Consider the following 27,658-nt stretch of genomic DNA (forward strand, 5'->3'; position numbering starts at 1 on the left):
GCTGGGATGGCAGGCATGAGCCACCGTGCCCGGCCCATCTGAGGCTTATCTACTGAGGGTACCCCAGAGTCTCAGCTCCCGGTCTCATTGTACCCACTGGCTGACTCTGAACCACCTCCCGGCTCCTCCACATGCTCTTCCCACACCTGCAAGAACGGAGGTGCGGTGGGGCCGAGTGCCCAATGTAAGAGATTTTTGGACTCACATGTTTTTCAGAGATTTTATTAAGAATAAGGCATATGACAGTCACCCCTAAAGCACAGGGCTCTATTTCTGTGGGTGAGTGAATACACTCTGAAAAGCATTGGATTCGAAAGCGCAGCCAACAGAGAATTTGGAGCAGGGTTCCTCTGCCCTGTCCACAGGGCTCCTGCCAGGTGGGTTTGAAGCCCTGCGCGCCCCCCATTCAAGGCTGGCATGTCCAGGAGAAGGTGCTTGGAGACCCCTGGCTCCCCACGCTGAGAAGCAGCTGCCCCACACCCTCTAGGCCTCCTTCCTCTCTCCACCAGGGGGAACGCCACCCTACTGCTTATATGGGGAAGGGCTACCCCATTTTGACCCCGGACTAGTCCCCCAAGCTAGAGGGTGCTGTGGCTGGGCTGTGGGGGCCAGGGGTACAGAGCCTCAAACTGCACTGCCCAGTGCTCCCTGGCTGATTTCCAGAGCAGGGGGAGGTCCCTGCCTGCAGCTGTCTGTCCTGGAGCTGTCCACATGTGAGGTGTGGCAGGAGCTCCACCTAGGGACCCTGAGTGTCTTCTTCAACACTCTCTCTCTCTCGCAATGGGGATTCGTGCAGCAGAGGAGAGAGAAATACAATCTTTTCCCTTCTTAGTCACCAAGGCATTCCAGGGGCGGGCAGTGCATGGGGGTAGGAGGCTTCCCTTTGGCCAGGTGGGCTCTCAAGCCAGACCCAGGGAGGGTGGGGCCTCTCCAGGGCCCTGAAGCTGAGGAGTGTTGGGCCCCTGAGGCCAAGAGCAGACCACGGACTCCCGCTCCCAGTCTCATTCTGCTGCACAGAAGCTCCTGTGCAGGTGGGTGGAGGGAAGTCTCCATTATTTGCAGGAGGGTGAGGAGGGGAATTTCTGTGAAATTGGAACCATGTGTCTGCCACAGGTGCTCCCTCAGCTTGCCTTATTTCCTTTCCCAGGCACCTCCGGCACCTCAGCTGAGCCAGTGAGTCAGCTGCCCCGGCACCCAGAACCTTTCATCTAGGGGATCTCCAAGCACCTTCCAGTGGTTGCTGGAAGAGGGACGGCAGTTGAGTGGCGCTGATGGAGTCACTTCGGGAGAGGCAGGTAGGCCACTGGAAGATCCCTGCGGCCAGAGTGCGGTGGGGGCCCCCAGCTGGACACCTTGGATGCCCAGGAGGGAAGGGGGAAGGGGGCTATTGCTATAGAGCTGGGGGGAGGACAGGCAGATGGAGCTATGGCTTTTAGTGGGTGGGTGGGCAGATAAAGTACTTCACCATCTCTGCAGAACAATAGACCTAACAAAGTCACCCTGTTCACCCCAAAAGTGTGGTTGTGGGAGGTGAGGGTCTGTGTGGGCTCCTCTAGAAAGAGACTTTAGCCCTCCTTCCCACGGTCCTCTGGGCACCTCTGAGAGAGGACTGAGGCCCTCACACACAGACAGGTTCTGAAAGGAAGGAGGACAGAATAGGGGTGCAGTGAGTTACACACACTTGAGGGGGGGCAGAGATGGCACAGGCGCAACTGCAGGACTAGCAGAGGGTAGAGGTGGGGGCAGGCAGAGCAAGGACCCCAGGCCACCTTCTTGACCCAAGCTAGACTGGAGAGCACTGTCCCAAGGGTGCCCCAACCTCGGCCATCTGAATCCCAGGAGCTGGACACCCCAGACCAGGCATGGTTATTGCTCAGTGGCCTGGGCAGTCCCGGGTGGGGTCAGCTGGGAGAGCCGCACATTGCTTGGCCCTGAGTGTGCTCGCTCACTGGTCTCTACTTCTTGCCAATTTCCTGCTCCCTCTAACAAATGGAGGGAAAGGGGGTGTGATCGGGGACTCCCCCCTCTTCATGGAGCTGTGATGGGAGAAGAGCTTGTCACCCCTAGAGCTTAACTCTGCTCACCTCCCAGACCCCTGCGTGACACAGAACGTGTGGCCTCAGCCAGGGTTAGGACCTGTCAGGAAAGGGGTGTCTGTGAGGGAGGTAAAGGACTCTCCCTGCCCCACGTCCTCCCCTCGAAGCCCCTGGAAGACCTCACAGGCACTTAGGACTTGATGCAGGACCCACACAGGAGGCATGGCATGGGCTGGAGGAGTTTGTGTTTCCTTCTAGGCTGGGCTGGGGATAGGGGCAAGAAGCTGCGCTGAAACTGTCCTTCCTGCCTTTGGTGGTGTCAGGGGAGCTTAGGAGACGGGGTGTTAGGAGGTGGGGCTTTTCCCTTTCCACGTCGCCATTCCCCAGGCTAGACAGCAGGGAACTGAGCAGCCCGCCACTGCCAGATTCTGACAGGCTCAGGGGCATCTGTGGAGGGGGCCAGGATGGGGGCTAACCTGTGCTCCCACCATCCCCCCAGCAAACCCAAACTCCCATCAGTAGCTGCTGCTTCCAAGAAGCCAGGCCCTCCTTCTTTCTTTCGTTTTTGAGACGGAGTTTTGCTCTTGTTGCCCAGGTGGAGTGCAGTGCCGCGATCTCGGCTCACTGCAACCTCCGCCTCCCAGGTTCAAGCGATTCTCCTGCCTCAGCCTCCCCGAGTAGCTGGGATTACAGGCACACACCACCGCGCCCGGCTAGTTTTTGTATTTTTTTAGTAGAGACGGGGTTTCACCATGTTGGCCAGGCTGGTCTCGAACTCCTGGCCTCAGGTGATCCGCCCACCTCGGTATCCCAAAGTGCCGGGATTACAGTCGTGAGCCACCGCGCCCCGCCAAGGCCCTCTTCTTGTCTCTGGATGCAGCCAGCTGATTAGGAAGCCGAGCAAAATTAGCACCAATTAACAGGACTAGGAAAACCCCTGGGGCTACCTCCTGCGGGGGAAGACAGCTCCTGCCTTCGGGAAGCCTGGCTGCCAGCAGGCCTGTCATCTCCCTTCCCCAGCACAGCTCCCAGTCCCCGCGTTCCCAGGGGGGTGGCGGACTCGGGAAGAGCTGAGCTGGAGACGGCTCTAGACCAAGTCCGGCCACCCAGGCGGTTCTGTAATCCTCTCCCAGGGCCCATGGATGCTACCTTCCAGAAGTTACGCTTCCATCAGGCGCACTTTTCCCACCAGGGGCTCTGGGAGGACATGTCTTCTAAAGTGTTCCGTGCTCACCTGCAAGGACCTATCGGCAGGGTCGGGGTGAGGGTAGAAGGACCAGCCCCTAGCCCGGGCCTCTCCTGGAGAGGAAGGCTTGGTGGGAAGGGCGTCGGCCTGGGGGTGGGGGAGGCGGGGGGAGCTGGGGGGCCTGGGGCGTCAATGCCACTCTGCGCACCTTTCCGTAGGCCAGCCCAGCCCTCCCCACCCCACCAAGGATTGTCGGCTTTCCCGGGGCAGGGCGTGGCCGCCGTCCCTCCTGTCTCGCTGGCAGGTGGGACCAGGCCAGGATCGGGACTGCGAGTCCTCTCGGTAGAGAAGGTGCCCCGCTCGGCCCCGCGGAGGAGCTCTCGCGCGAGGAGAAGGCTCGAAGCTTTGGAAACGTCGGGAAGTACAAAAGGCTGGCGGTTCGGGGGTTTGGGGGAAGCCGGAGCAGCTTCGCCCCGCTTCCTGGAGGAGGGGCGGCTGTCCTCCGCCCCCTGGACCTGTCTGCGGGGCCCAAGCTGCGTCCCTGGCTGGCCCTCCCCGTCCGCCCCGCTTCACCCAGGCCAGCCCCGCGCCTACTCCGGGTCCCCGGGCGCGCTGGGCGGGCAGGGCGGGCTGGGCGCGGGCTGCGGGCCGGCCCGGTCCGGGGGCTCCTGCGGAGGCGGCTGGCGCGGGCTGCGGACGCTGGGCCGCAGCGGCCTCCGCGCGCTGCGGAGGAAGAGCGCGGGGTCGGGCATCGGGTCGGTGTCGTCCAGGGCGCCGGCCCCGCGGTCCCAGGCGGCCCAGTCCCGGCCGGGGCCCTTGGCGGCGGCCTCGTGGGCAGCAGGCGGGCGGCGGGCCCGCGGTGCGCGGCGGCGTAGCCGGGGCTCGGCTGCGGCGCCGGGGCCCGGACGCGGGGCCTGCAGTCTCTGGCGCGCCGCGTGCAGCTGGCAGGAGAGGTAGGCGGCCGCCTCGGTGTGCTTCTGCAGCTCGGTGCCCAGCACGGTGGCGCGGTGGCTGCGGCGGCGCAGCTCCTCCAGGAAGCGGCGCTCCTCGGTGCGCAGGCTGCAGCGCAGCGCGGACACCAGAGCCTCGCGCTGTGCCACCTCCCGCCGCAGCTCCGCGTTGGCCGCGGCCCGCGCCTCCAGCTGCGACTCTAGCGCGCGGCACTTGCTCTCCAGCTCCCGTGACGCCGCCTCTGGAACGGAGCAGAGGCCAGAGGTGACGTTCTCCACCTGGCTTGGAACAGAACCTGCACGGCTCAGCCCTCCGAGTAACAAACCCCCCAGGCCGGGCGCAGGGGCTCACTTCTGCAATGCCAGCACTTTGGGAGTTCGAGGTGAGCGGATCACTTGAGGTCAGGAGTTCGAGACCAGCCTGGCCAACATGGTGAAGCCCCGTCTGTACTAAAAATACAAAAATTAGCCGGGCATGGTGGTGGTGGGCGCCTGTAGTCCCAGCTACTCGGGAGGCTGAGACAGGAGACTTGCTTGAACCCTGGAGGCGGCGGTTGCAGTGAGCTGAGATCGCGCCACTGCACTCCAGCCTGGGTGACAAAGCGAGATTCCGTCTCAATAAGCAAAAAACCAAAAGAAAGCCCCACTCCTCCCCACGTCCCCACCTACACATCCTACCGTGCTCCCCCTCCTTCCCCACGCGTCGGCTCAGTGGCCTGCCTTGTTCTGCCCTCCTACCTGTTCTACACTCTGTTTGGCCTCGCCTCTAATTCTTCAGGTTTCAGCTTAAGTGCAAACCCATCCCTGGCCCTTTATTCATTCCACAGATAATTTGTGGAGCCCTGACTTGGTGCACTGTGTTAGGTATTGGAGATAGGGCTCATAATAAAACGGTCTCCGTGAAGCTTACCACATAGTGGGAGAGACATAATAAATAATCACAAATAAGTGTGAGGTTGCAAATGTGATGTGGAAAGTCAATGCTGTGACTGTAACTGGAGAATGTGACCTAATCAGGGAAGTCTTCCCAGCAGAAGAGACTTGAGCTAAGATCCGAAGGATAAACACTAGTTAAGTAGTGAAGACAGGAGAGAAGGATGCTGCAGACGGAGGGAACAGCTTGTGTAAAAGCCCAGAGAGCAAGAGACGGAAAGAGCTGCGAGTGTGCACAGGAAGGGAGTCAGTGTCCTTGTTTCCTCCATAGGGCATTTCTCACATATCTTTTTTTTTTTTTTTTTTTGAGACGGAGTCACTCTTGCCCGGGCTGGAGTGCAGTGGCGTGATCTCGGCTCACTGCAGCTCTGCCTCCTGGGTTTAAGTGATTCTCCTGCCTCAGCCTTCTGAGTAGCTGGGACTACAGGCACCTGCCACCACACCCGGCTAATTTATTTTTTTATTTTTAGAGACAGGGTTTCATCATATTGGCCTGGCTGGTCTCCAACTCCTGACCTTGTGATCCGCCTGCCTCGGCCTCCCAAAGTGCTGGGATTACAGGCGTGAGCCACCATGCCCGGCCTTTTTTTTTTTTTTTTTTTTTGAGACAGAGTCTCCCTCTGTTGCCAGGCTGGTGGGCAGTGGCATAGCTCACTGCAGCCTCTATCACTGGGCTCAAGTAATTCTCCCACCTCAGCCTTCCCAGGAGCTGGGACCACAGGCATGCACATTTTTTGTAGAGATGAGGGTTTGCCATGTTGCCTGGGCTGGTCTCGAACTCCTGGGTTCAGGCAGTCCTCCTGCCTCAGCCTCACAAAGTGTTGGGATTATAGGTTTGAGTCACCCTGCCTGGCCACATGTTTGTCATTTTTTGTTTACTTGTTTATTGTTGGCCTTTGCCACTGCAGCAGGTTGGAGAGACATTGGAACCACCCAGAGAGCTTTAAAAAATGCTGTTTCCTGGGCACTACGAAAGACCAATTGAACCAGCATCCCTGGAGTTGGACCTGGGAACTGGTGTTGCTCAAATCTTCCCCGGGTGGTTCTCGTGTGCAGTGTGAGTTGAGGACCCCTGCCTCCTGGAAGCTCTATCTCAGCAGGACCATATCCTAGGACTTGGCCCAGGTGAGTGTAGGGACATAGGCAGCCGAAGGTGGCAAAAAGTAACCCTGAAAAGATGAAAATCACCAAGTGATAAGAGGACAAAGAGGGCCGGGTACAGTGGCTCATGCCCGTAATCCCAGCATCTGGGAGGCCAAGGTGGGTGGATCACGAGGTCAGGAGTTCGAGACCAGCCTGGCCAGCATAGCGAAACCCCGTCTCTACTAAACATACAAAAATTAGCTGGGTATGGTAGCGTGCGCCTATAATCCCAGCTACTTGGGAGGCTGAACTAGGAGAATTGGTTGACCCCGGCAGGTGGAGGTTGTAGTGAGCTGAGATTGTGCCACTGCACTCCAGCCGGGGCGACAGAGCGAGACTCCGTCTCAAAAAAAAAAAAAAAAAAAAAAAGCACAAAGAAAGTTCTTAAGCCCAGTAGGTTAGCACGCTCATCCCAGTGACTCAGGGGAGGGCTGAGGCAGGAGGATCTCTCGAGCCCAGGAGTACAAAGCTGCAGTGAGCTATGATTGTGCTACTGCACACTATGGCCTGGACAACAGAGCAAGACCCTGTCTCTAAAAAAAGAAAGCGTTCTCAAAGCCCATTGAAAGAGAAGATAGGCCAGGCACAGTGGCTCACACCTGTAATCCTAGCACTTTGGGAGGCTGAGGGGGGCAAATTGCTTAAGCTCAGGAGACCAGCCTGGGTGACATGGTGAAACCCCATCTCTACAAAAAAGCTGGGTGTGGTGGCACGTGTTTGTCATACCAGCTAATCTCGAGGTTGAGGTGGAAGGATCTCTTGAGCCTGCCTAGGAGGCAGAGGTTGCAGTGAGCAGAGATGGCGCCACGGCACGCCAGCCTGGGTGACAGAGTATGAGACCCTATCTCAAAAACAAACAAACAAAAAGATAAAAACGAAGACACTGGGGCAGTGGCTTGGGCCCAGGTGATCTCAAAAGCCCTTTCAGACAAAGGACAGTAAGTGGGGTGAAAGTGGCTTTGTTACAGAACTGTCCTAATCTAGTGTCTGGGATGTGTGCTGCCTTCCTCCAGCCACCTAGGCACCAAGAGGTTGCCCGTCGTTGTCCTCTACAGTGGGCAGAATTAGTCCAAGTTCGTAAGTGTCTAGATGATCCCTAGCTGATCTTCATGCACGAATACATAAAGCAAGTTCTAGGGTCCCTAACATCATAGCTTAAACGTCCAGCCTATAGCACTTCATCTATAACCAACACATCAATATGGAAGAGACTCTGTTCTTAAGAACTCTTCTGGCCAAGAAAGAGTATTTTTATGATTCCTTTTAACATTTTTTTAATTTTTTGTTTTGTTTTGTTTTGTTTTGTTTGAGACGGAGTCTCGCTCTGTCGCCCAGGCTGGAGTGCAGTGGCGCCATCTCGGCTCACAGCAAGCTCCGCCTCCCAGGTTCACGCCATTCTCCTGCCTCAGCCTCCCGAGCAGCTGGGACTATAGGTGCCCGCCACCACGCCTGGCTAATTTTGTGTATTTTTTAGTAGAGACGGGATTTCACGATGTTAGCTGGGATGGTCTCGATCTCCTGACCTCGTGATCCCCACCTCGGCCTCCCAAAGTGCTGGGATTACAGGAGTGAGCCATCGCACCTGGCGTTTTAAAATATTTTATTTTATTTTATTTATTTATTTATTTTATTTTATTTTATTTTATTTTATTTTATTTTTGTTGAGATGGAGTCTCGCTCTGTCGCCCAGGCTGGAGTGCAGTGGCTGGATCTCAGCTCACTGCAAGCTCCGCCTCCCGGGTTCACGCCATTCTCCTGCCTCAGCCTCCTGAGTAGCTGGGACTACAGGCACCCGCCACCTCGCCCGGCTAGTTTTTTGTATTTTTTTAGTAGAGACGGGGTTTCACTGTGTTAGCCAGGATGGTCTTGATCTCCTGACCTCGTGATCCGCCCGTCTCGGCCTCCCAAAGTGCTGGGATTACAGGCTTGAGCCACCGCGCCCGGCCTTAAAATATTTTTTTTTAAATGGTAGAGACAGAGTCTCACTATTTTGTCCAGGCTGGTCTTGAACTCCTGGGCTCAAGTGATTATATCCTACCTTGGTCTCCTAAAGTCTTGGGATTACAGGCGTGAGCTACCGCACTTGGCCTTGTGATTCATTTTTAATTAAATACTGTGTCCTGGCTAGGCTCAGTGGCTCACGCCTGTAATTCTAGCACTTTGCGAGGCTGAGGTGGGTGGATCACCTGAGGTCAGGAGTTTGAGACCAGCCTGGCCAACATGGTGAAACCCCATCTCTACTAAAAAATACAAAAAAATTAGACGGTGTGTGGTGGTGTGCACCTGTAGTCTCAGCTACTTGGGAGGCTGCAGCAGGAGAATCACTTGAACCCAGGAGGTGGAGGTTGCAGTGAGCCAAGATCGTGCCACTGCACTCCAGCCTGGGCGACAGAGCGAGACTCTGTCTCAAAAAAAAAAAAAAAAAAAAAAATTAGTTACTCTGTCCCTCCAAGTCAGGTAATATGTCTTGTACTTCAGAGACAATGGGTAACACTCAGTTCTAGTTCTGTGGTCTTATAATCTGATGATAAAGATCTCAACAATGCAATTAAAAAAATTGATTGTCGGGCAAAAACATGACAAAATTTAGCATTTTTTTTTTTTTTTTTTGAGACGGAGTCTCACTCTGTCGCCCAGGCTGGAGTGCAGTGGCTGGATCTCTGCTCACTGCAAGCTCCGCCTCCCGGGTTCACGCCATTCTCCTGCCTCAGCCTCCCGAGTAGCTGGGACTACAGGTGCCCGCCACCTTGCCCGGCTAGTTTTTTGTATTTTTTAGTAGAGACGGGGTTTCACCGTGTTAACCAGGATGGTCTCGATCTCCTGACCTTGTGATCCGCCCGTCTCGGCCTCCCAAAGTGCTGGGATTACAGGCTTGAGCCACTGCGCCCAGCCAATTTAGCATCTTAACCATTTGTAGGAGTACCGTTCAGTACTGTTAAGTCTATTCATGTTGGTGTGCAACAGATCTTTAGAACTTTTTAATCTTGCAAAATTAAAAGTCTACACCCATTGAACTCTCCCAGCGCCCCCCCCCCCATTTTATGGGTGAAGTAATACTCTGTAAACAAATATTTTAGTGGAATTTCTACAACAGCAAGAAGCCATGCTTTTGTAAAATGCAGAATTTACTAATGTGGGTGTGTTTCTTTTCTCGTATAGACCAAGTTCCTTGAAGTCAAGGAGCCCATCCTGTCATGCATCTTGACACTTGGCCTGTGATCACTCAATTCAGTGAATCTTTTTTTTTTTTTTTGAGACGGAGTCTCGCTCTGTCGCCCAGGCTGGAGTGCAGTGGCGCGATCTCGGCTCACTGCAAGCTCCGCCTCCCGGGTTCACGCCATTCTCCTGCCTCAGCCTCCCGAGTAGCTGGGACTACAGGCGCCCACAACCGCGCCCGGCTAATTTTTTTTTTTTGTATTTTTAGTAGAGACGGGGTTTCACCGTGGTCTCGATCTCCTGACCTTGTGATCCGCCCACCTCGGCCTCCCAAAGTGCTGGGATCACAGGCGTGAGCCACCGCGCCCGGCCTTTTTTTTTTTTTTTTTGAGACGGAGTCTCGCTCTGTCGCCCAGGCTGGAGTGCAGTGGTGTGATCTCGGCTCACTGCAAGCTCCGCCTCCCGGGTTTACGCCATTCTCCTGCCTCAGCCTCCCGAGTAGCTGGGACTACAGGCGCCCGCCACCTCGCCCGGCTAGTTTTTTGTATTTTTTGGTAGAGACAGGGTTTCACCGTGTTAGCCAGGATGGTCTTGATCTCCTGACCTCGTGATCCGCCCGTCTCGGCCTCCCAAAGTGCTGGGATTACAGGCTTGAGCCACTGCGCCTGGCCACAGTTCAGTGAATCTTGACACTGACCATGTGATCACTTGTGCAAGGATGGGAAGGACTGGGGAGGTGGGTCACAGCAAGGAATTAAGCGGGCTAAGGGGAAGTAAAGCCACATTACCATCTCCTTCCTGCTTTCCTTTCCTCACTTTGGACAGAAACATGGATACAGGGTACTATGTGTGGTGTTGCAGGTTGTTCACTGCACAAGGTCATCCAACTGAGGTGGTGCAGGTTGTTCACTGCACAAGGCATTTCACAGTGTCATCCACTGGGCAAGTGTGGCTGACATCCTGCACTCTGCTCACAAGCCAAGGAGTGACTGTCCCCAAGTCTAGGCTGGGCACAGAGAAGGCTTGGGTCCTACTGAGAGCTGGGAAAAACTCCAGTGTTGGGCCCCACGACACTTCCCCACCAGTGGTCCTTCTCTTACCTTGCTGGTGAGATTGGGCCTCTCTCATTTCCAGGTCATGGGTCAGTTCTGGGGGGAAAGAAAAGAAAAGGCAGTTTGTGTGTGTGTGTGTGTGTGTGTGTGTGTGTGTGAGACAGATAAATCATGGAATAACAGCTCAGTAAGAGTGGCAATGAGGATCTTTAGAAGCCACTCCCGTACTATTTTACCACAACCTTGCTGGGGGAAGAGATGAAGAGATGTGTCCTGGGCATAGCCTGAACCTGGCCAACTTGACTCCAACCTCCGAAATCTTCCCAGCTCAAGCTTTACGCCTGGGTTTGGAATTTAGTTCACCCCTCGTGAGACTGAGGAGCCTGGCTTGTTTCGGGGCTGGGGGACTATCTGCCCTTCCTGGGGTGATATGCCAGCCAATCAGAGCAGTTCTGGAGGACCCTTGCTGTGCAGGGCTTTGACCCTTTTGTGTTTAGCTGATGGCTGCTGGAGTGTGCAGAACTGCTTGGCGGCACTGGAGGCAGGCTCAGGGCACTGGCTACTTACCCGTCTGGACACTTGCTTTTCGCTATTTTGACAGCCAGTACCGTCAAGCCTGTGTTACTATCTGAACATCAGCGCTGCCCCTTCCCAAGCCCCAGTTCCACCATATTCCCCAAGGCAGGGAGAGGGGCTTCGAGGAGGACAGTGCCGTCTAGTGATGGGGGCCTGGATTGGCATTGAGGCGATGGGGCGGGCAGGCTAGGAGCCACTCAAGGGCACTGGTGCAGGAGCAGTTTCCTCCTGGGTGCTGCAGCCCAGCCGTCACCCCTCTGCCTGCCTGTTCCCCCCAGGCTCCATTCCTTAGTGCCCCCCAAACTCCACTTCTCAGCTCAGGTGAGTCTGATAATTTTTCCAGCCCCACCCTCACTCCCCCAACTCCACCAGGGCTCAAGAACTGGTACAAGGGCAGAAGGAAGCCAGAAGCCACAGCTGCCTGTGATGCAGACTGAGTCAGGGGCACCTGTGTGCACCCGCAGGGACACAGTCCGGTGCCCACGGGGAGGAGGTGTGAACCGGGGGATGGGGGAGGAAGGCGGTGCATCTCTGGGACTACCACCCAGCAGCGCCTTCAGGGGCCTCGTGACCCCTCTGCCCCTCCTCCTCACTGCCCTCACCGGCTCTGCCAGAGACCCAGGGCTGTGCCAGAGGTGCCTTCTCTGGGGAGGCTGGTTGTTGCTAGGAGACAGGCAGCTCAGGGTGCCTGAGCCTTCTGCTGTGACCAGAGTCTGAACCTGTTCCCTGGGGCCCCTGTGAGGACTCTGATGCCTCCACCTCCAGGGCTTCCTGGGACCAACTTGGCCCCTCCTCCACGGCCTTGTGATATAGCCCAGGGACCTTAGCCTAATTTCAGCGATTTGGGAGCGGAGATACCTTGGCTCTGCCGTTAACTCCCTGTGAGTGGTTTCTCTTCAGCCTTTAAACACAGGACTTGGGGGTAGGGTGATAAAAATCTCAGCTGGGCTACAGATGAGCATGGTGTGAGGTCAGATATGCTGTGTGACCTTGGGCCAGTAACGGCACTTCTCTGAGCCTCAGTTTTCTCATCTGGAGAATGGGGGCACAATAGCACCTCTTCTCCAAGGGACTGTCCAAGGATTAAATGAGAAAAAATAAACAGGCTTGGCCAAGGGCTGAGTTGGTGCTGAACGCCTGTGAGTAGTTCTTGTATCAGTCAGGCTGCTTCGCCACCCCAGAACACACCCACCTCTCAAACCCTTCATTCTGAGTCCTCACCCATCCTCAGCCAGCTCCCTGGGCAGCCTGTCCCTTAGGCTCCTACACCAGCCTCTCCCCTCTCCCAACCCCCTCCCAGCCCTGGGTCCCTCTTTAATCTCCTTCCCCTTATCTTCTCCATTCTCATCACCACCTCCTCGGGGGAAAGGCCTTATTCAGTCATTTCAGCCTCAAGAGTGGCTGCTCTGGCCTGGCCCAGTTATTTTTATCTCCTTAATCGATAACCAAGAAGTGGCCGGGCACGGTGGCTCACGCCTGTAATCCCAGCACTTTGGGAGGCCAAGGTGGGCAGATCATCTGAGGTCAGGAGTTCCAGACCAACCTGGTCAACATGGCGAAACCCCATCTCTAATAAAAATACAACAATTATCCAGACGTGGTGGCGTGCACCTGTAATCGCAGCTATTTGGCAGGCTGAGGCAGGAGAATTGCTTGAACCTGGGAGGCAGAGGTTGCAGTGAGCTGAGATCATGTCACTGCACTCCAGCCTGGGCGACAGAGCAAGACTCTGTCTCAAAAATGAAAAATAATAGTAAAAAAAAAAAAAAAAAACACAAGAGGTTTCAGGCCCATACCCATCTGAGAAGGGTGGTGTGGGTGAGGGCACTCTGTTCCTGCCTGCTCCACATATCTGGCCTGTGTCCTAAAAGGAAGGGACCATAAGTTCTCAGAATTGGGGCAAAAGAGAAAGAAATGAGAGGAGTTGCTATGGCGTCTTAGGGTTTCCTCTTCTCTTAATTGTGTTATTGCAGTGAAAAGGTGGCATCAGGCAGGGGTGAGGTACTTGGGCCATTCTTGTCCCCGACGCTGGCCTCTGCTCCCATCCAGTCTTCAGGGGAGATTAGAATGTGCGGCTGACCCTGTCTGTGGAGCCTTTGGAAGCTGCGATGGCTGAGTCAGGACCACTGGCGTCTTTGTCTTTTTTTTTTTTTTTTGAGACGGAGTCTCGCTCTGCTGCCCAGGCTGGAGTGCAGTGGCGGGATCTCAGCTCATTGCAAGCTCCACCTCCCAGGTTTACACCATTCTCCTGCCTCAGCTTCCCGAGTAGCTGGGACTACAGGCGCCCACCACCTTGCCCAGCTAGTTTTTTTTTGTATTTTTTAGTAGAGATGGGGTTTCACCAGGTTAGCCAGGATGGTCTCGATCTCCTGGCCTCGTGATCCGCCCGTCTCAGTTTTTTTTTTTTTGAGACAGAGTTTCACTCTTGTTGCCCAGGGTGGAGTACAATCGCGCGATCTCGGCTCACCACATCCTCCGCCTCCCAGGTTCAATCGATTCTCCTGCCTCAGCCTCCCGAGTAGCTGGGATTCCAGGCACCCGCCGCCACGCCTGGCTAATTTTGTATTTTTAGTAGAGACGGGGTTTCTCCATATTGGTCAGGCTGGTCTTGAACTCCTGACCTCAGGTGATCCGCCCGCCTCAGCCTCCCAAAGTGCTGAGATTACAGGTGTGAGCCAGTGTGCCTGGCAGGACTATTGGTTTCTCATGTCACAGTGTGGGAAGTCAGGTGGACCACTCAGATCGTTTGGGACTCAGAGGTTTCCCTGGGCAGTGGGGAGCTCCCAGGAGCAGGTGCTGGAAGGGAAGTTGAAGTCTGAGCATCTTGGGGAGAGAATGTCCAGAAAGCTGCAGAGGCACGTAGGGGTGTGAGTCTGGAGCTCCGGGTTCTCATCTTCCCTCCGCCACTGACACATTGTGTGACTCTTTCTCTGGGCCTTGGTTTACCTAAGTAGGTACGACGAAGAGGCCAGGCCCTCCCAGCTGAGACGGTCTGTGAGTCACTGGCTCCAAAGTGTGCATGTGGAGACGCGGCCTCAGTGAGCACTCGGGCCAGAGCCAAGCCTCTGAGAGGCCCAGGCAGCTGAGGCCCCAAGTCCAAGAGCAGAGGCCAGGCCTGGGATTTCACTTCATCCTTGGTGCCTCCCTCTGCTCTGCTCACAAATCCATTCAGCAGGCAAGTGCTTTCCTTCAACCTCCCTCCCACGGGTCGTCCCCATTCTACCCCTCTTCATCCATCCCTGGAACATTCATCACCTCTGCTGGTCTCCCTCCCTCCCTCTCCCACCAATTCAGCTTCCATACAACTGCTAGACTGAGTTCCTTTTTGTTTTTGTTTTAGACGGAGTCTCACTCTGTAGCCCAGGCTGCAGTGCAATGGCATGATCTCGGCTCACTGCAACCTCTACCTCCTGGGTTCAAGCAATTCTCCTGCCTCAGCCTTCTGAGTAGCTGGGATTACAGGCGCGCACCCCCATGCCTGGCTAATTTTTTTGTATTTTTAGTAGAGACGGGGTTTTGCCATGTTGGCCAGGCTGGTCTTGAACTCCTGACCTCAGGTGATCCACCCACCTCAGCCTCCCAAAGTGCTGGGATTACAGGCATCAGCCACCACACCCGGCCCAGACTGAGTTTCTTAATGCAGGATAATGCTGGTCAGGCAGCTGCTCGAAAACTTTCTGTGGCTCCCCACTACCCAGGAGGACTCCTTGGCGGTCATGGTGTTTGTCAAGGTCTTCCACACTTTGGCTCCAGCTGGATTTCTTTTCTTTCTTTCTTTTTTTGAGATGGAGTCTTGCTCTGTTGCCCAGGCTGGAGTGCAGTGGCGCAATCTTGGCTCACTGCAACCTCCACCTCCTGGGTTCAAACAATTCTCCGGTCTCAGCCTCCTTAGTAACTGGGATTACAGGCATGCGCCACCACACTGGGCTAATTTTTGTATTTTTAGGAGAGACAGTGTTTCTCCATGTTGGCCAGGCTGGTCTCAAACTTCTGACCTCAGATGATCCACCCCCTCCGCCTCCCATAGTGCTGGGATTATAGGTGTGAGCCACCACGCCCAGCCTCCAGCTGAATTTCTTATCAGTCTCCTTTAAGTACTACTTTATCAACTGGAACCTTCCATGAGCTTTTGGATTCCGAGCTTCTGGCCTTTGCCGTGCTCTTCCCTTCATCTGGAATGTTCTCTTTACTCCTTTCCCATGTGATATCTCGGCATGTCCACATGTTATGCAGCCTCCAGGGAATTGAAGCACCTCTCCTCTGGGGAGCCTCGGATGCTGGACCTCCTCCTTCAGCACCTGCTCCTCAAGCTGGACATGCTCCTGCCCATGAGCTCCTGCTTGATTTCTGCTCTACCTTAATATCACTAGTTGACCTGTTTGTCTCCCTAGCTAGACCGAGGGCTGGGAGTTGCTTGGTGAATGGTGACTTGGAAAGGGTGGGAACCTCTGGGAATTGGTTCCTAGGAGTCCTCCACTACCTAACCAGAGCTTTTTTTTTTTTTGAGATGGAGTCTTGCTCTGTCGCCCAGGCTGGAGTGCAGTGGCGCGATCTCAGCTTACTACAACCTCTGCCTCAGCCTCCTGAGTAGCTGGGACTACAGGCGCCCGCCACCATACCTGGTTAATTTTTTGTATTTTAGTAGAGATGGGATTCACCATGTCGTCTAGGATGGTCTTGATCTCCTGACCTCATGATCCGCCCACCTCAGCCTCCCAAAGTGCTGGGATTACAGGCGTGAGCCACCGTACCCGGCCCTAACCAGAGCTTTTTGCCCTGAAACTCTCAGGTGTTTCTAGAACTTTTCCAACTTCTCTGTCCATCTCACCTCCCCAAGTCCCAGTTTCCTTATTCAAAAAAAGAGGCAGCGGAATTGGTGCAGTGTGAGGTTCACGGGGGCTGTTGGTGGGCACAGCCCAGAGACCCCTCCCCACCCGTTCGGCCGCCTCTCCCGGCCTCACCTGAGCAGCGTTTCTGCAGCCTCAGGATCTCCAGGTGCAGGTCTCGCAGCAGGGCCATCTGCTCCTTTTTCAGGAAGCTGATGTGGCGTTGCACGCTCTGGATCTGATGCTCCAGGGACACGGTATCCATGGCAACCCAGGCCTGGGCCCCACCTAGGGAGGACGACAAGGTGAACCCACCTCTTCTGAGCCCATCTGCGCTGCCCGCCCTCAGCTCTTTCACCGTCTCCACCGCTCTGGGTCCGGTTGCCACCAGGAAGATGATTCTGCCACTGCTGTCACCTCCCCACTATTCCCTCATTCAGGCTTCGTGAAAAAGCAGGGGAGTTGGCAGGAAAGCATCATTATTCCCATTTAACAGTTGGAGAACCAGAGGGCGATGGCTTCCTTCTCCTGCTCCCATGTGACTTTTTTTTTGAGATGGAGTCTTGCTCCTGTCACACAGGTTGGAGTGCAATGGCACCATCTTGGTTCACTGCAACCTCCACCTCCCAGGTTCAAGCAGTTCTCCTTCCTCAGCCTCCTGAGTAGCTGGGACTACAGGTGCCCGCCACAACACCCGGTTAATTTTTGTATTTTTAGTAGAGACGGGGTTTCACCATGTTGGCCAGGCAGGTCTTGAACTCCTGACCTCAGGCGATCCACCCGCCTTGGCCTCACAAAGTGCTGGGATGACAGGCGTGAGCCACTGCACATATAACTTTAGCCTCTTCTGCTTCTCAAACAGGAAAACAAATGGAGTGGCAAAGTCAGTAGAGAGACAGAGAACCTGGGTTCTAGCCTGCTCCTCCCCTCCAGCAGTGTGACGTGGGTGAGCCCTCTCACTCTGTGGGCTCTCAGTTTTCTCAGGGGTACAATGAGGGAGATGTGGAGTGAGTGAACCTCAGAGTCTCTTCCAGCTCTGACATCCCACAGTATCTCAGCCCAAGGGCTACATGGCTGTTCTGAATATTATTCTCCTTTAGTTCAACTCCACTTCAACTTAACCACAGTCCAGGGCTCTGGGCTCCTCCAAGTGGCAGTGGAGGAAGATCTGGTGAATGTTTCACTAAAACTGACTCTGGGCTGAAGGCAGGTGGTGGAGTCCCTTTGTAAAAGAGAAAGGTGGGCCAGGCATAGTGGCTCACACCTGTGATCTCAGCACTTTGGGAGCCCAAGGCGGGTGGATCATGAGGTCAGGAGTTCAAGACCAGCCTGGCCAACATGGTGAAACCCCATCTCTACTAAAAATACAAAAATTAGCTGAGTATGGTGGCACATGCCTGTAATTCCAGCTACTTGGGAGGCTGAGGCAGGAGAATTGCTTGAGTCGGGACAGGGAGGCGGAAGTTGCAGTGAGCTGAGATCATGCCACTGCATTCCAGCCTGGGCTACAAAGCAAGACTCCGTCTCGGAAAAAAAAAAAAAAAAAAGGCGCCGGCGTGGTGACTCATACCTGTAATCCTAGCACTTCAGGAGGCTGAGGTGGGTGGATCACCTGAGGTCAGGAGTTCGAGACCAGCCTGGCTAACATGGTGAACCCCTGTCTCTACTCAAAATACAAAAGTTAGCTGGGCATGGTGGCACGTACTTGTAATCCCAGCTACTCACTGAGGCAGGAGAATGGCTTGAACCCAGGAGGCGGAGGTTGCAGTGAGCTGAGATTGTGCCACTGCACTTCAGCCTGGGCGAGGTGAGACTCTGTCTCTAAATAAATACATACATAAATAAAAGAGAAACAGGCTGGGCATTTTGGCTTACTCATGTAATCTCAGCACTTTGGGAGGCCAAGGCGGGCGGATCACTTGAGGTCAGGAGTTGGAGACCAGCCTGCCCAACATGGTCAAACGCCATCTCTATTAAAAATACAAAAGTTAGCCGGGCCTGGTGGCGCATCCCTGTAATCCCAGTTACTTGGGAGGCTGAGGCAGGAGAGTCACTTGAACCCAGGAGGCGGAGGATGCAGTGAGCCAAGGTTGTGCCACTGGACTGTAGCCTGAGTGACACGGCGAGACTCTGCCTGAAAGAAAAAGAGAGAGAGAAATGGGAGGAGGCTGGGCGTGGTGGCTCACGTCTGTAATCCCAGCACTTTGAGAAGCTGAGGTGGGAAGATGGCTTGAGTCTTGCCGGAGTCTTGAGTCTTGAGGAGTTTGAGACCAGCCTGGGCAACAAAGTGAGATATCATCTCTAAAAATATATAAATAGGCCAGACTCGGTGGTTCATGCCTGTAATCCCAGCCCTTTTGGAGGCCAAGGTGGGAAGATCACTTGAGGTCAGGAGTTCGAGACCAGCCTGGCTGACATGGTGAAACCCCGTCTCTACTAAAAATACAAAAATTAGCTGGGCATGGTGGCACAGGTGCCTGTAATCTCAGCTACTTGGGACGCTGAGGCACAAGGATTGCTTGAACCCGGGAGGTGGAGGCTGCAGTGAGCCAACATTGCACCACTGTACTGCAGCTTGCGCAACAGAGCAAGACTCTGTCTCAAAAAATAAATAAATAAATAAAAATAAATAAATACAATAAAGAGGAATAGGAGAGGGGGAAAAGAGACCCATGCAGTGACTCCTACGGTGGAACCTTGAGTTGCAGTGATGGGTGAGAGGCACGCATCCCTGAATGCTAATAAAAGCCTGGCTTTCCAGCTCTGCTGCTTCTGGCTCCGCCCCCTTCCCGACGAATCTCTTGTGTGGTAATAAGCATCTTGGACAAGCAGAGGCAGACAGCAAACACTGGAGCCCGGGACTCAGAGCTCCCGGTTTCTCAGCCAAGGACTCCCTGAGCTTTTGAGGAACCTGCCTTCACCTGCCCCGGGAATGTCCTGGGCAGTGGGAGAGACAGGCCTGTAAGAGGAATAATTCTGTTCACCAAATGGTCCCCTCCAGACTAGATTCCATGTAAGACTCGGAAAATCCATATTTTCATCTGTGGGGTCACATTGAGCAGGTGCCCCTGAGAACTCCCATCCTCGGGGCCCTCCTTTCTCTGAGCCCCTTTCTCTGGTATTCCCCTGACCCCCCCAATCCAACCAAATAGGCCCTTTTTTTTTTTTTTTTTTTTTTTTGAGACAGAGTCTCACTCTGTCACCCAGGCTGGAGTGCAGTGGCGGAATCTCGGCTCACTGCCAGCTGCACCTCCCGGGTTCATGCCATTCTCCTGCCTCAGCCTCCTGACTAGCTGGGACTATAGGCGCCTGCCACCAAGCCTGGCTAATTTTTTTTTTTTTTTTGTATTTTTAGTAGAGACGGGGTTTCACCATGTTAGCCAGGATGGTCTCAATCTCCTGACCTCGTGATCCACCCGCCTCAGCCTCCCAAAGTGCTGGGATTACAAGCGTGAGCCACGGCACCCAGCCGCCTAACTTTTTTTTTTTTTTTGAGACGGAGTCTCGCTCTGTCGCCCAGGCTGGAGTGCAGTGGTGAGATCTTGGCTCACTGCAAGCTCCGCCTCCCGGGTTCACGCCATTCTCCTGCCTCAGCCTCCTGAGTAGCTGGGACTACAGGCACCCGCCACCACGCCCGGCTAATTTTTTGTATTTTTAGTACAGACAGGGTTTCACCATGTTATGCAGGATGGTCTCGATCTCCTGACCTTGTGATCTGCCTGCCTTGGCCTCCCAAAGTGCTGGGATTACAGGCGTGAGCCACCGCGCCCGGCCATCCAAATAGGCCTTTCATTTCAGCAAGGCCCGTGGGGATCGCTGGCTCCATGTGCTGACCGTCTGCTATGTTCAGGAAATATACACATGCTCTTACTTCTGCCAACCACACTTCAGCGGGTATTACCACCCCAGTTCACAGAAAAAGGCTCTTGTGCCACTTCACGTGCTCAGTAAGTGGTGACAGAGTCAATTCTCCAACTAAGTCTTTCGAATCCAGAGAAGGTTCCCAATATTTACACCGATATTTACACTGGGAACAGTCCTAGGTTTGAATCTGTCACCCAGGCTGGAGTGCAGTGGCGCGATCATAGCTCACTGCAACCTCAGACTCCCGGCTTAGGCAATCCTTCCACCTCAGCCTCCCAAGTAGCTAAGGGCTACAGGTGACCGCCACCATACCTGGCTAATTTTTAAAAATTTTTGTAGACACAGGGTCTCACTTTATTGCCCAGGCTGATGTCCACCTCCGGGCCTCAAGCAATCCTCCCACCTTGGTCTCCCAAAGTGCTGGGATTACAGGCATAAGCCACTGGACCCAGCTGATTTGTGGATCTTTCGATTACCTGCTGTGTGATTTTGGCATGAAAATTAACCTCTCTGAGTCATTTTCCTTCCCCCTGTAAGATGGGACTGCAAATCCTACCATCCTAGGATAGTTGTAAGGATTAAATGAGATAAGAAATGTAAGGTCTGGCGCAGTGGCTCACACCTGTAATCCCAGCACTTTGGGAGGCCAAGGCGGGTGGATCACCTGAGGTCAGGAGACCAGGCTGACCAATATGGTGAAGCCCTGTTTCTACTAAAAATACAAAAATTAGCCAGGCATGGTGGCGTGCACCTGAAGTCCCAGCTACTCGGGAGGCCGACACAGCAGAATCGCTTGAACCCAGGGTGCAGAGGTTGCAATGAACTGAGATCAAACCACTGCACTCCAGCCTGGGCAACACAGTGAGACTCTGTCTAAAATAAATATTTAGGCCAGGTGCAGTTGCTCACGTGTGTAATCCCAGCACTTTGGGAGGCCAAGGTGGGTGGATCACGAGGTCAGGAGATCAAGATCATCCTGGCCAACATGCTGAAACCCTGTTTCTACTAAAAATACAAAAATTAGCTGGGCGTGGTGATGCGTGCCTGTAGTCCCAGCTGCTCGGGAGGTTGAGGCAGGAGAATGGTTTGAACTACGGAGTCAGAGGTTGCAGTGAGCCGAGATTGTGCCACTGCACTCCAGCCTGGCAATAGAGCGAGACTCCATCTCAAAAAAATTAAAATAAATAAGGCTGGGCGAGGTGGTTCACACCTGTAATCCCAGCACTTTGGGAGGCCGAGGTGGGTGGATCACAAGGTAAGAGATCGAGACCATCCTGGCCAACGCGATGAAACCCCGTCTCTACTAAAAATACAAAAAATTAGCCGCGCGTGGTGGCGGGCGCCTGGAGTCCCAGTTACTTGGGAGGCTGAGGTAGGAGAATGGCGTGAACCTGGGAGGCGGAGCTTGCAGTGAGCCAAGATCGCGCCACTGTACTCCAGCCTGGGCAACAGAGCAAGACTCCGTCTCAAATAGAAGGACAGATAGATGATTGATTGATTGATAGATAGAAGATAGATAGATAGATAGATAGATAGATAGATAGATAGATAGATAGATAGAGAAATGTAGGCAGGGTGCAGTGTCTCGCGCCTGTAATCCCAGCACTTTGGGAGGCCGAGGCGGGCGGATCACGAGGTCAGGAGATCAAGACCATCCTGGCTAACACGGTGAAACCCCGTCTCTACTAAAAATGCAAAAAATTAGCCGGGCATGGTGGTGGGCGCCTGTAGTTCCAGCTACTTGGGAGGCTGAGGCAGGTGAATGGCGTGAACCCGGGAGGCGGAGCTTGCAGTGAGCTGAGATCACGCCACTGCACTCCAGCCTGGGCAACAGAGCGAGACTCCGTCTCAAAAAAAAAAAAAAAGAAATGTAAAGTGCTTAGCACAGGACCTGGCTCAATCAATGCTACCTCCCTTCTTCCTCTTCTTCTCTGTCCATTTAATGTGTGAGTAGGTTAATTCCTGTCGTGATTTGCTCACTTTTTCATTCACTCATTTAGTGATCTACTATTGCCGGGCACGGTGCGGGACTCAGGGAACATAGTAACAAACACAATGAAGTTCCTGCTCTCACGGATCTCACAGGGTGAAGAGAAGAGAATCAAACACATAAATAATGTGTCAAACAGATGATACGAATAATAAAATTACAATCTGTGCTGGGCGCGGTGGCTCACGCCTGTGATCCCAGCACTTTGGGAGGCCAAGCCGGGCGGATCACGAGGTCAGAGTTCGAGACTAGCCTGACCAACGTGGTGAAACCCCGTCTCTACTAAAAACACAAAAATTAGTTGGGTGTGGTGATGCACGCCTGTAGTCCCAGCTACTCAGGAGGCTGAGGCAGGAGAATGGCTTGAACCCCAGAGGCGGAGACTGCAGTGAGCCGAGGTCATGCCACTGTACTCCAGCTTGGGGGACAGAGCAAGACTCCGTCTCAAAAAAAAAAAAAAAAAAAAAAATTACAATCTGTGATAAGGGCCATCAAAGAGACCTACAAGGTAATGTGAAAGAATAAAGAGGGGAACCTACTTTAGATTTGAGGTGAGGAAAGTTCTCTTTGAGGAAGTAAGTTTTAGGCTGATGCCTTGTGACAAGCAGAGTTCTAAGACGGTCCCCAAGGTTCCCAGCCTCTGTATGCAGGTGCTCTGCTTGAGTGTGGGTGGGCCTGTGCGTATGACAGATTTCACCCCTGTGATTAGGCCACACACAAAGGTGAAGGGATTCTGCAGATGTAATTAAGGCCTCCAATCAGTTGACTTTGATTTAATCAAAATGGAGATTATTCTGGGTGGGCCTGACCTAATTAGGCAAAACCCTGAGGCTGGGCAAGTGGCTTATGCCTGTAATCTCAGCACTTTGGGAGGCTGAGGCGGGCTGATCACTTGAGGTCAAGAGATCGAGACCAGCCTGGCCAACATGCTGAAATACCGTCTCTACTGAAAATACAAAAATTAGCTAGGCATGGTGACAGGCGCCTGTCATCCCAGCTACTCAGGAAGCTGAAGCAGGAGAATCACTTGAACCGAGCAGGCAGAGGTTGCAGTGAGCCATGATCGTGCCACTGCACTCCAACCTGGGCGACAGAGGGATCTGTCTTGGAAAACAAAAAACCAAAAAAACAAAAACAAAAACAAAAATAGAACCCTGAGCACAGGACCTAGTTTAAAAATGGTAGACTAAGGCCAGACACGGTGGCTCACACCTGTAATCTCACCACTTTGGACAACGTGATGAAACCTCGTGTCTACAAAAATACAAAAAGTAGCCGGGCATGGTAGCAATGGCCTGTAGTCCCAGCTACTGGGAGGCTGAGGTGGGAGGATGACTTGGGCCCAGGAGGTCAAGTCTGTGGTGAGCCATGATCGTGCCATTGCACTCCAGTCCTGGCGACAGACAAAGACCCTGTCTCAAAAAAAAAAAAAAAAAAAAAAAAACAGAGCCAGACTCCTGGGCTTAGACATTGTAAGATAATAAATGTATGTTGTTTTAAGCCACTATGTTTATGATAATTTGTTACGCAGCGATTAAAAAAAAACTAATACAGACTTGAAGAAAGGGTAGGACTTAGAAGAACGAAGGGAAGAGCATCACCAACAGGGAACAGCATCTGTGAAGGCGCAGAGGTAGGAAAGAGCTAAGTGATCATAATGATCGCTTACATTTATGGAGTGCTTACTATGTGTCAAACTTTCTGCTAAGTGCTTCACGTGGTCTGTTTGAGAAACAGACATTGCCGCTGCTAGCTGCTAAAGGCTGAAGTGAAAAGTACTGAAGGAGGGTCACAGGAAGGAAGGTTAGCAAGAGTAGGTTCACATGTCGTCTTGTAAACCATGTTAAGAATTTTTGGGCTGGGTGCAGGGGTCTCACGCCTGTAATCCCAGCACTTTGGAAGGTCAAGGCGGGCAGATCACCTGAGGTCAGGAGTTCGAGACCAGCCTGGCCAACATGGCAAAACCCTGTCTCTACTAAAAATACAAAAACTACCCAGGCGTTGAGGCGTCCACCTGTAGTCCTAGCTACTCAGGAGGCCGAGGCAGGAGAATCTCTTGAAACCGGGAGGCAGAGGTTGCAGTGAGCCGAGATCATGCCACTGCACTCCAGCTTGGGCGACAGAGCAAGACTCCATCTCAAAAAAAAAAAAAAAAAAAAAAAAAAAAAATTTAATATTAAGTAAATGTGGAAGTTCTTAAAAGATTTTAAGCAGTGAAGAACATGATATGATTTGCATTTTTTTTTTTTTTTTGAGACAGAGTCTCACTCTGTCACCCAGGTTGGAATGCAGTGATGCAATGATGGCTCGCTGCAGCCTCAAACTCCCAGGTTCAGGCTGAGACTCCACCTCAGCCTCCCAAGGAGCTGGGACCACAGGCTCATGCCTCCATGCCCGGCTAATATTTCACTTTTTGTAGAGATGGGGTCTCACTCACTATGTTGCCCAGGCTATCCTTTGCATTTTTAAAATATCACTCCAGCAGCTGTCGGGAGAGCAGTCTAGGCCCAACAGAGTGGATGCGGGGAGTTCAGCTGGGAGAATAGAGCAGTGGTCAAGGTGCCAGGTGATGGTGGCCTGGATGAGATGATGGAGGTGAAGGTGGAGAGCGGCCCCAGGTGTATTTTAGTGGTAGGACGGGCAGGACTTGGAGACGGACTGGATGAAGTCATGATGATAGGGAGGGGGATGTCTAAGATGTCTCCAGTTTTCTAGCTCAAGCAACTCAAGAACGAAGGCATATTTGCTGGATCTTTCCCCATTTCCTCCTCTTTCACTATGAACCTCTTCCTTATCTATAATCACTCCCTGGGTGTTCTTATCCCATCCCATGGCTGTAAATACTATTTATATGCTATTGACCCCCAAAATAACTCTTTCCTGGATGCTAGACTGATGACCTAACACCTCCATTTGGATATCCAGCGAGGATATCCCTCAAACTTTCAAGTCCCAATACTGAACTTGCATTCCCTCCTGCAAACCAGCTCTTGACCACCATTGGCCATCTTGATGAACCACATTGCTATCTGCCCATTCATTCTGTTGCTCAGGTCAAAAACTTGGGGGTCATCTTTGATTCCTCTCTTTCTTTACATTCCGTAGTCAATCCATCTGCAACCTGTTTGCTCTATCTTCAAAAAACATATCCCAAAGCCAATCACTTCTCACTATCTCCATTGCCATCACCCAAGTCCAAGCCAGCAACATCCCTCTGGTGTACCACTGCCGTGGGCTCCTGACTGTCATCTCACTTCCATTCTTGCCCCTTGTTTTCCATGCAGGAGCCAGAATTCCTTTAACAAATATAAGTCAGGTCAGGCACGGTGGCTCACGCCTGTCATCCCAGCACTTTGGGAGGCTGAGGTGGGAGGATCACCCAAGGTCAGGAGATCGAGACCATCCTGGCTAACACGGTGAAACCCTGTCTCTACTAAAAATACAAGAAATTAGCTGGCCATGGTGGCGGGCGCCTGTAGTCCCAGCTACTCGGGAGGCTGAGGCAGTAGAATGGCATGAACCTGGGAGGCGGAGCTTACAGTGAGCCGAGATCGCACCACTGTGCTCCAGCCTGGGTAACAGAGGAAGACTCCATCTCAAAAAAAAAAAAAAAAGAAAGAAAAATACAAAACTTAGCCAGGCATAGTGGTGCATGCCTGTAGTCCCAGCTACTTGGGAGGCTGAGGCAGGAGAATCTCTTGAACCTGGGAGACAGAAGTTGCAGTGAGCCGTGATTGCATCGCTGCACTTCAACCTGGGCGACAGAGTGAGACTCCGTCTCAAAACAAAAACAAAAACAAATATAAGTCTGATCATGTCTCCCCATACCCCACTCAAAACCCTCTGTGTGGCTTTCCATCATGCTTCAAAAGAAACCCAAAGTTCTTATGGGCCCTTGCACAGTCTGCCCTGGCTCCCTCTGTCCTCATCCTGCTGGTTCCACCCCAGCCACTCCGACCTACTTGCTGCTTCCTGCATGTGCCCAGCACACTCTTGCCTTGGGGACTTTGTATGTGCTGTCCCCTCTGCCAGGAATGCCCTTCACCAAGACCTCCTCAGGGCCTAGTCCCCTCCTTCATTCAGGACTCTCCAAATGTCAGCTCCTCAGGGATTTCTCTCATCACCCAATTTAAAGTAGAATCTTTTGTTAACCTCCATTCCCTTAATCTGCATTATTTCTTCTTCCGTGAATGTATTACCACATGAATATATTAAAGTTTTATTTTTATTTGTTTATTTATTTTTATTTTTTTTTTGAGATGGAGTCTGGCTCTGTTGCCCAGGCTTGAGTGCAATGGTACGATCTCGGCTCACTGCAACCTCCACTTCCTGGGTTCAAGTTAATCTCCTGCCTCAGCCTCCCGAGTAGCTGGGACTGCAGGCATGCGCCACCACACCTGGCTAATTTTTGTATTTTTAGTAGAGACGGGGTTTCACCGTGTTGGCCAGGCTGGTCTCGAACTCCCGACCTCGTGATCCACCCACCTCAGCCTCCCAAAGTGCTGGGATTACAGGCATGAGCTCCTGCACCCAGCTCCCAATTTTTGTTTCTTGTCTGTTTCCCCTGCCAGATTGTTAGCAACTGAGATGAAGGACATTGCTTTGATTCCTCCTGTTCCTTAGTACCTAGCACAGTGTGTGGCAAACAGGAAGTATTCAGTAAATAGAGTGAGTGAATTTGTGGGGATGGCGTAGACTGGTGGAGAAGCAGATTTACACAAAGAAAGATCAAGTTGTCATGTGTTAGGTGTGATATGCCCAAAAGACCTCAGACAAGGAGAACTAGACGTCACGTAGGCAGGCCAATATACTGGTACAGCCAGGCTCAGGGCCTCATGCCTATAATCCCAGAACTTTAGGAGGCTGAGGTGGGCAGATCCTTTTTGTGCCCAGCAGTTTGAGACCAGCCTGGACAACACGGTGAAACCCCGTCTCTACTAAAGATACAAAAATTAGCTGGGCGGGGTGGCATGTGCCTGTGGTCCCAGCTACTCGGGAGGCTGAGGTGGGAGGATTGCTTGAGCCCAGGAGTTTGAGGCTTCAGTGAGCCATGACTGCACCACTGCATTCCAGCTTGGGTGACAGAGAGTGAGATCCTGTCTCAAAAAAAAAAAAAAGAATAAAACATAATACACTGGTGCAGAACTCAGGAGAAACAGGTGAGCTGCATGTCTATGCAACTGTGAGTCTTTGTCAGGGTTTGTGTGCTTGCGTATCTGTGTGTGTGCCCGAGCCTGCGTGTGTGCCTCAAGGAGTACCTGTGTGTGTCTCTCGATTCTCTCGCTGCTGTGTCTGCTGTGCGCACACCTGTAGGACGAAGGTGGGTGTGTGGGCCTGTGCTTAGGATAAAGAGAGAAAATGTCTGTTCCCAGCCACTGAAATGCAAATGTTTCTGAAGAGTAAAAGCCCTTCCCACACAGCTCTGGAGACTGGACCCTGGCCACCGGTGAGAGGCTGAGCCAACCAGCTGTTTCTGTGCTTTCCCAGAACGACTTGAGTATTTGCTTCCAACTAGGCAGGCTGCTTTTCTCAGGGCGGAAATTTGGGTCACAAACGATCTTGGCAAATATTCTCTCTTAGACATTATTGTTTAGTTTGTTTGGGGGAGGGTGGGAGATAGAGTGGGGAAGGGAACTAGTGACAACAGAAATCTCTCTGTCTGGCTGGGGAGTCGCAGGCACTACTTCAGAAGGCCCAAGCCAGGAAAACATCCAATTTTCCCATCATAAATGCAGTCCTGGAACATCTGGGCTTCAGAAGCTCATGCCTGAGGACTTGGCCCAGGTCAGTAACAGTAGCTGAAGGGCTGGAGCTATCGGTTCCATCTTTCCCCACAACACAGCGCTAGATGTCTAGCCTCCTGAGTTAACATGCTTGGGGAAGAGGGTCGCACTCCTCTGTCCGCTGTCCTGAGCACCTCAGAGCCTGCATTGTTTCTGCTCCCCT

At 53.0% G+C, this 27,658-nt stretch overlaps 1 protein-coding gene across 1 annotated transcript in view; it reads right to left on the reverse strand.

Annotated features, from left to right (window-relative positions):
* Positions 1-206: 206 nt before the first annotated feature.
* Positions 207-27,658, reverse strand: part of LOC107127707 (coiled-coil domain-containing 92B) — a 32,090-nt gene continuing 4,638 nt past the window's right edge. The window contains exons 2-4 of the mRNA XM_045375640.2: positions 15,994-16,146; positions 10,505-10,552; positions 207-4,414 (exon numbers count right to left, since the gene is read on the reverse strand). Coding sequence (XP_045231575.1) covers positions 3,813-4,414; positions 10,505-10,552; positions 15,994-16,123 — 780 coding nt within the window. The 5' untranslated portion in view covers positions 16,124-16,146 and the 3' untranslated portion in view covers positions 207-3,812. The remainder of the gene's footprint in view (positions 4,415-10,504; positions 10,553-15,993; positions 16,147-27,658) is intronic.

This window comes from Macaca fascicularis, chromosome 16, assembly GCF_037993035.2.
Source record: "Macaca fascicularis isolate 582-1 chromosome 16, T2T-MFA8v1.1".
NCBI lineage: Eukaryota > Metazoa > Chordata > Mammalia > Primates > Cercopithecidae > Macaca > Macaca fascicularis.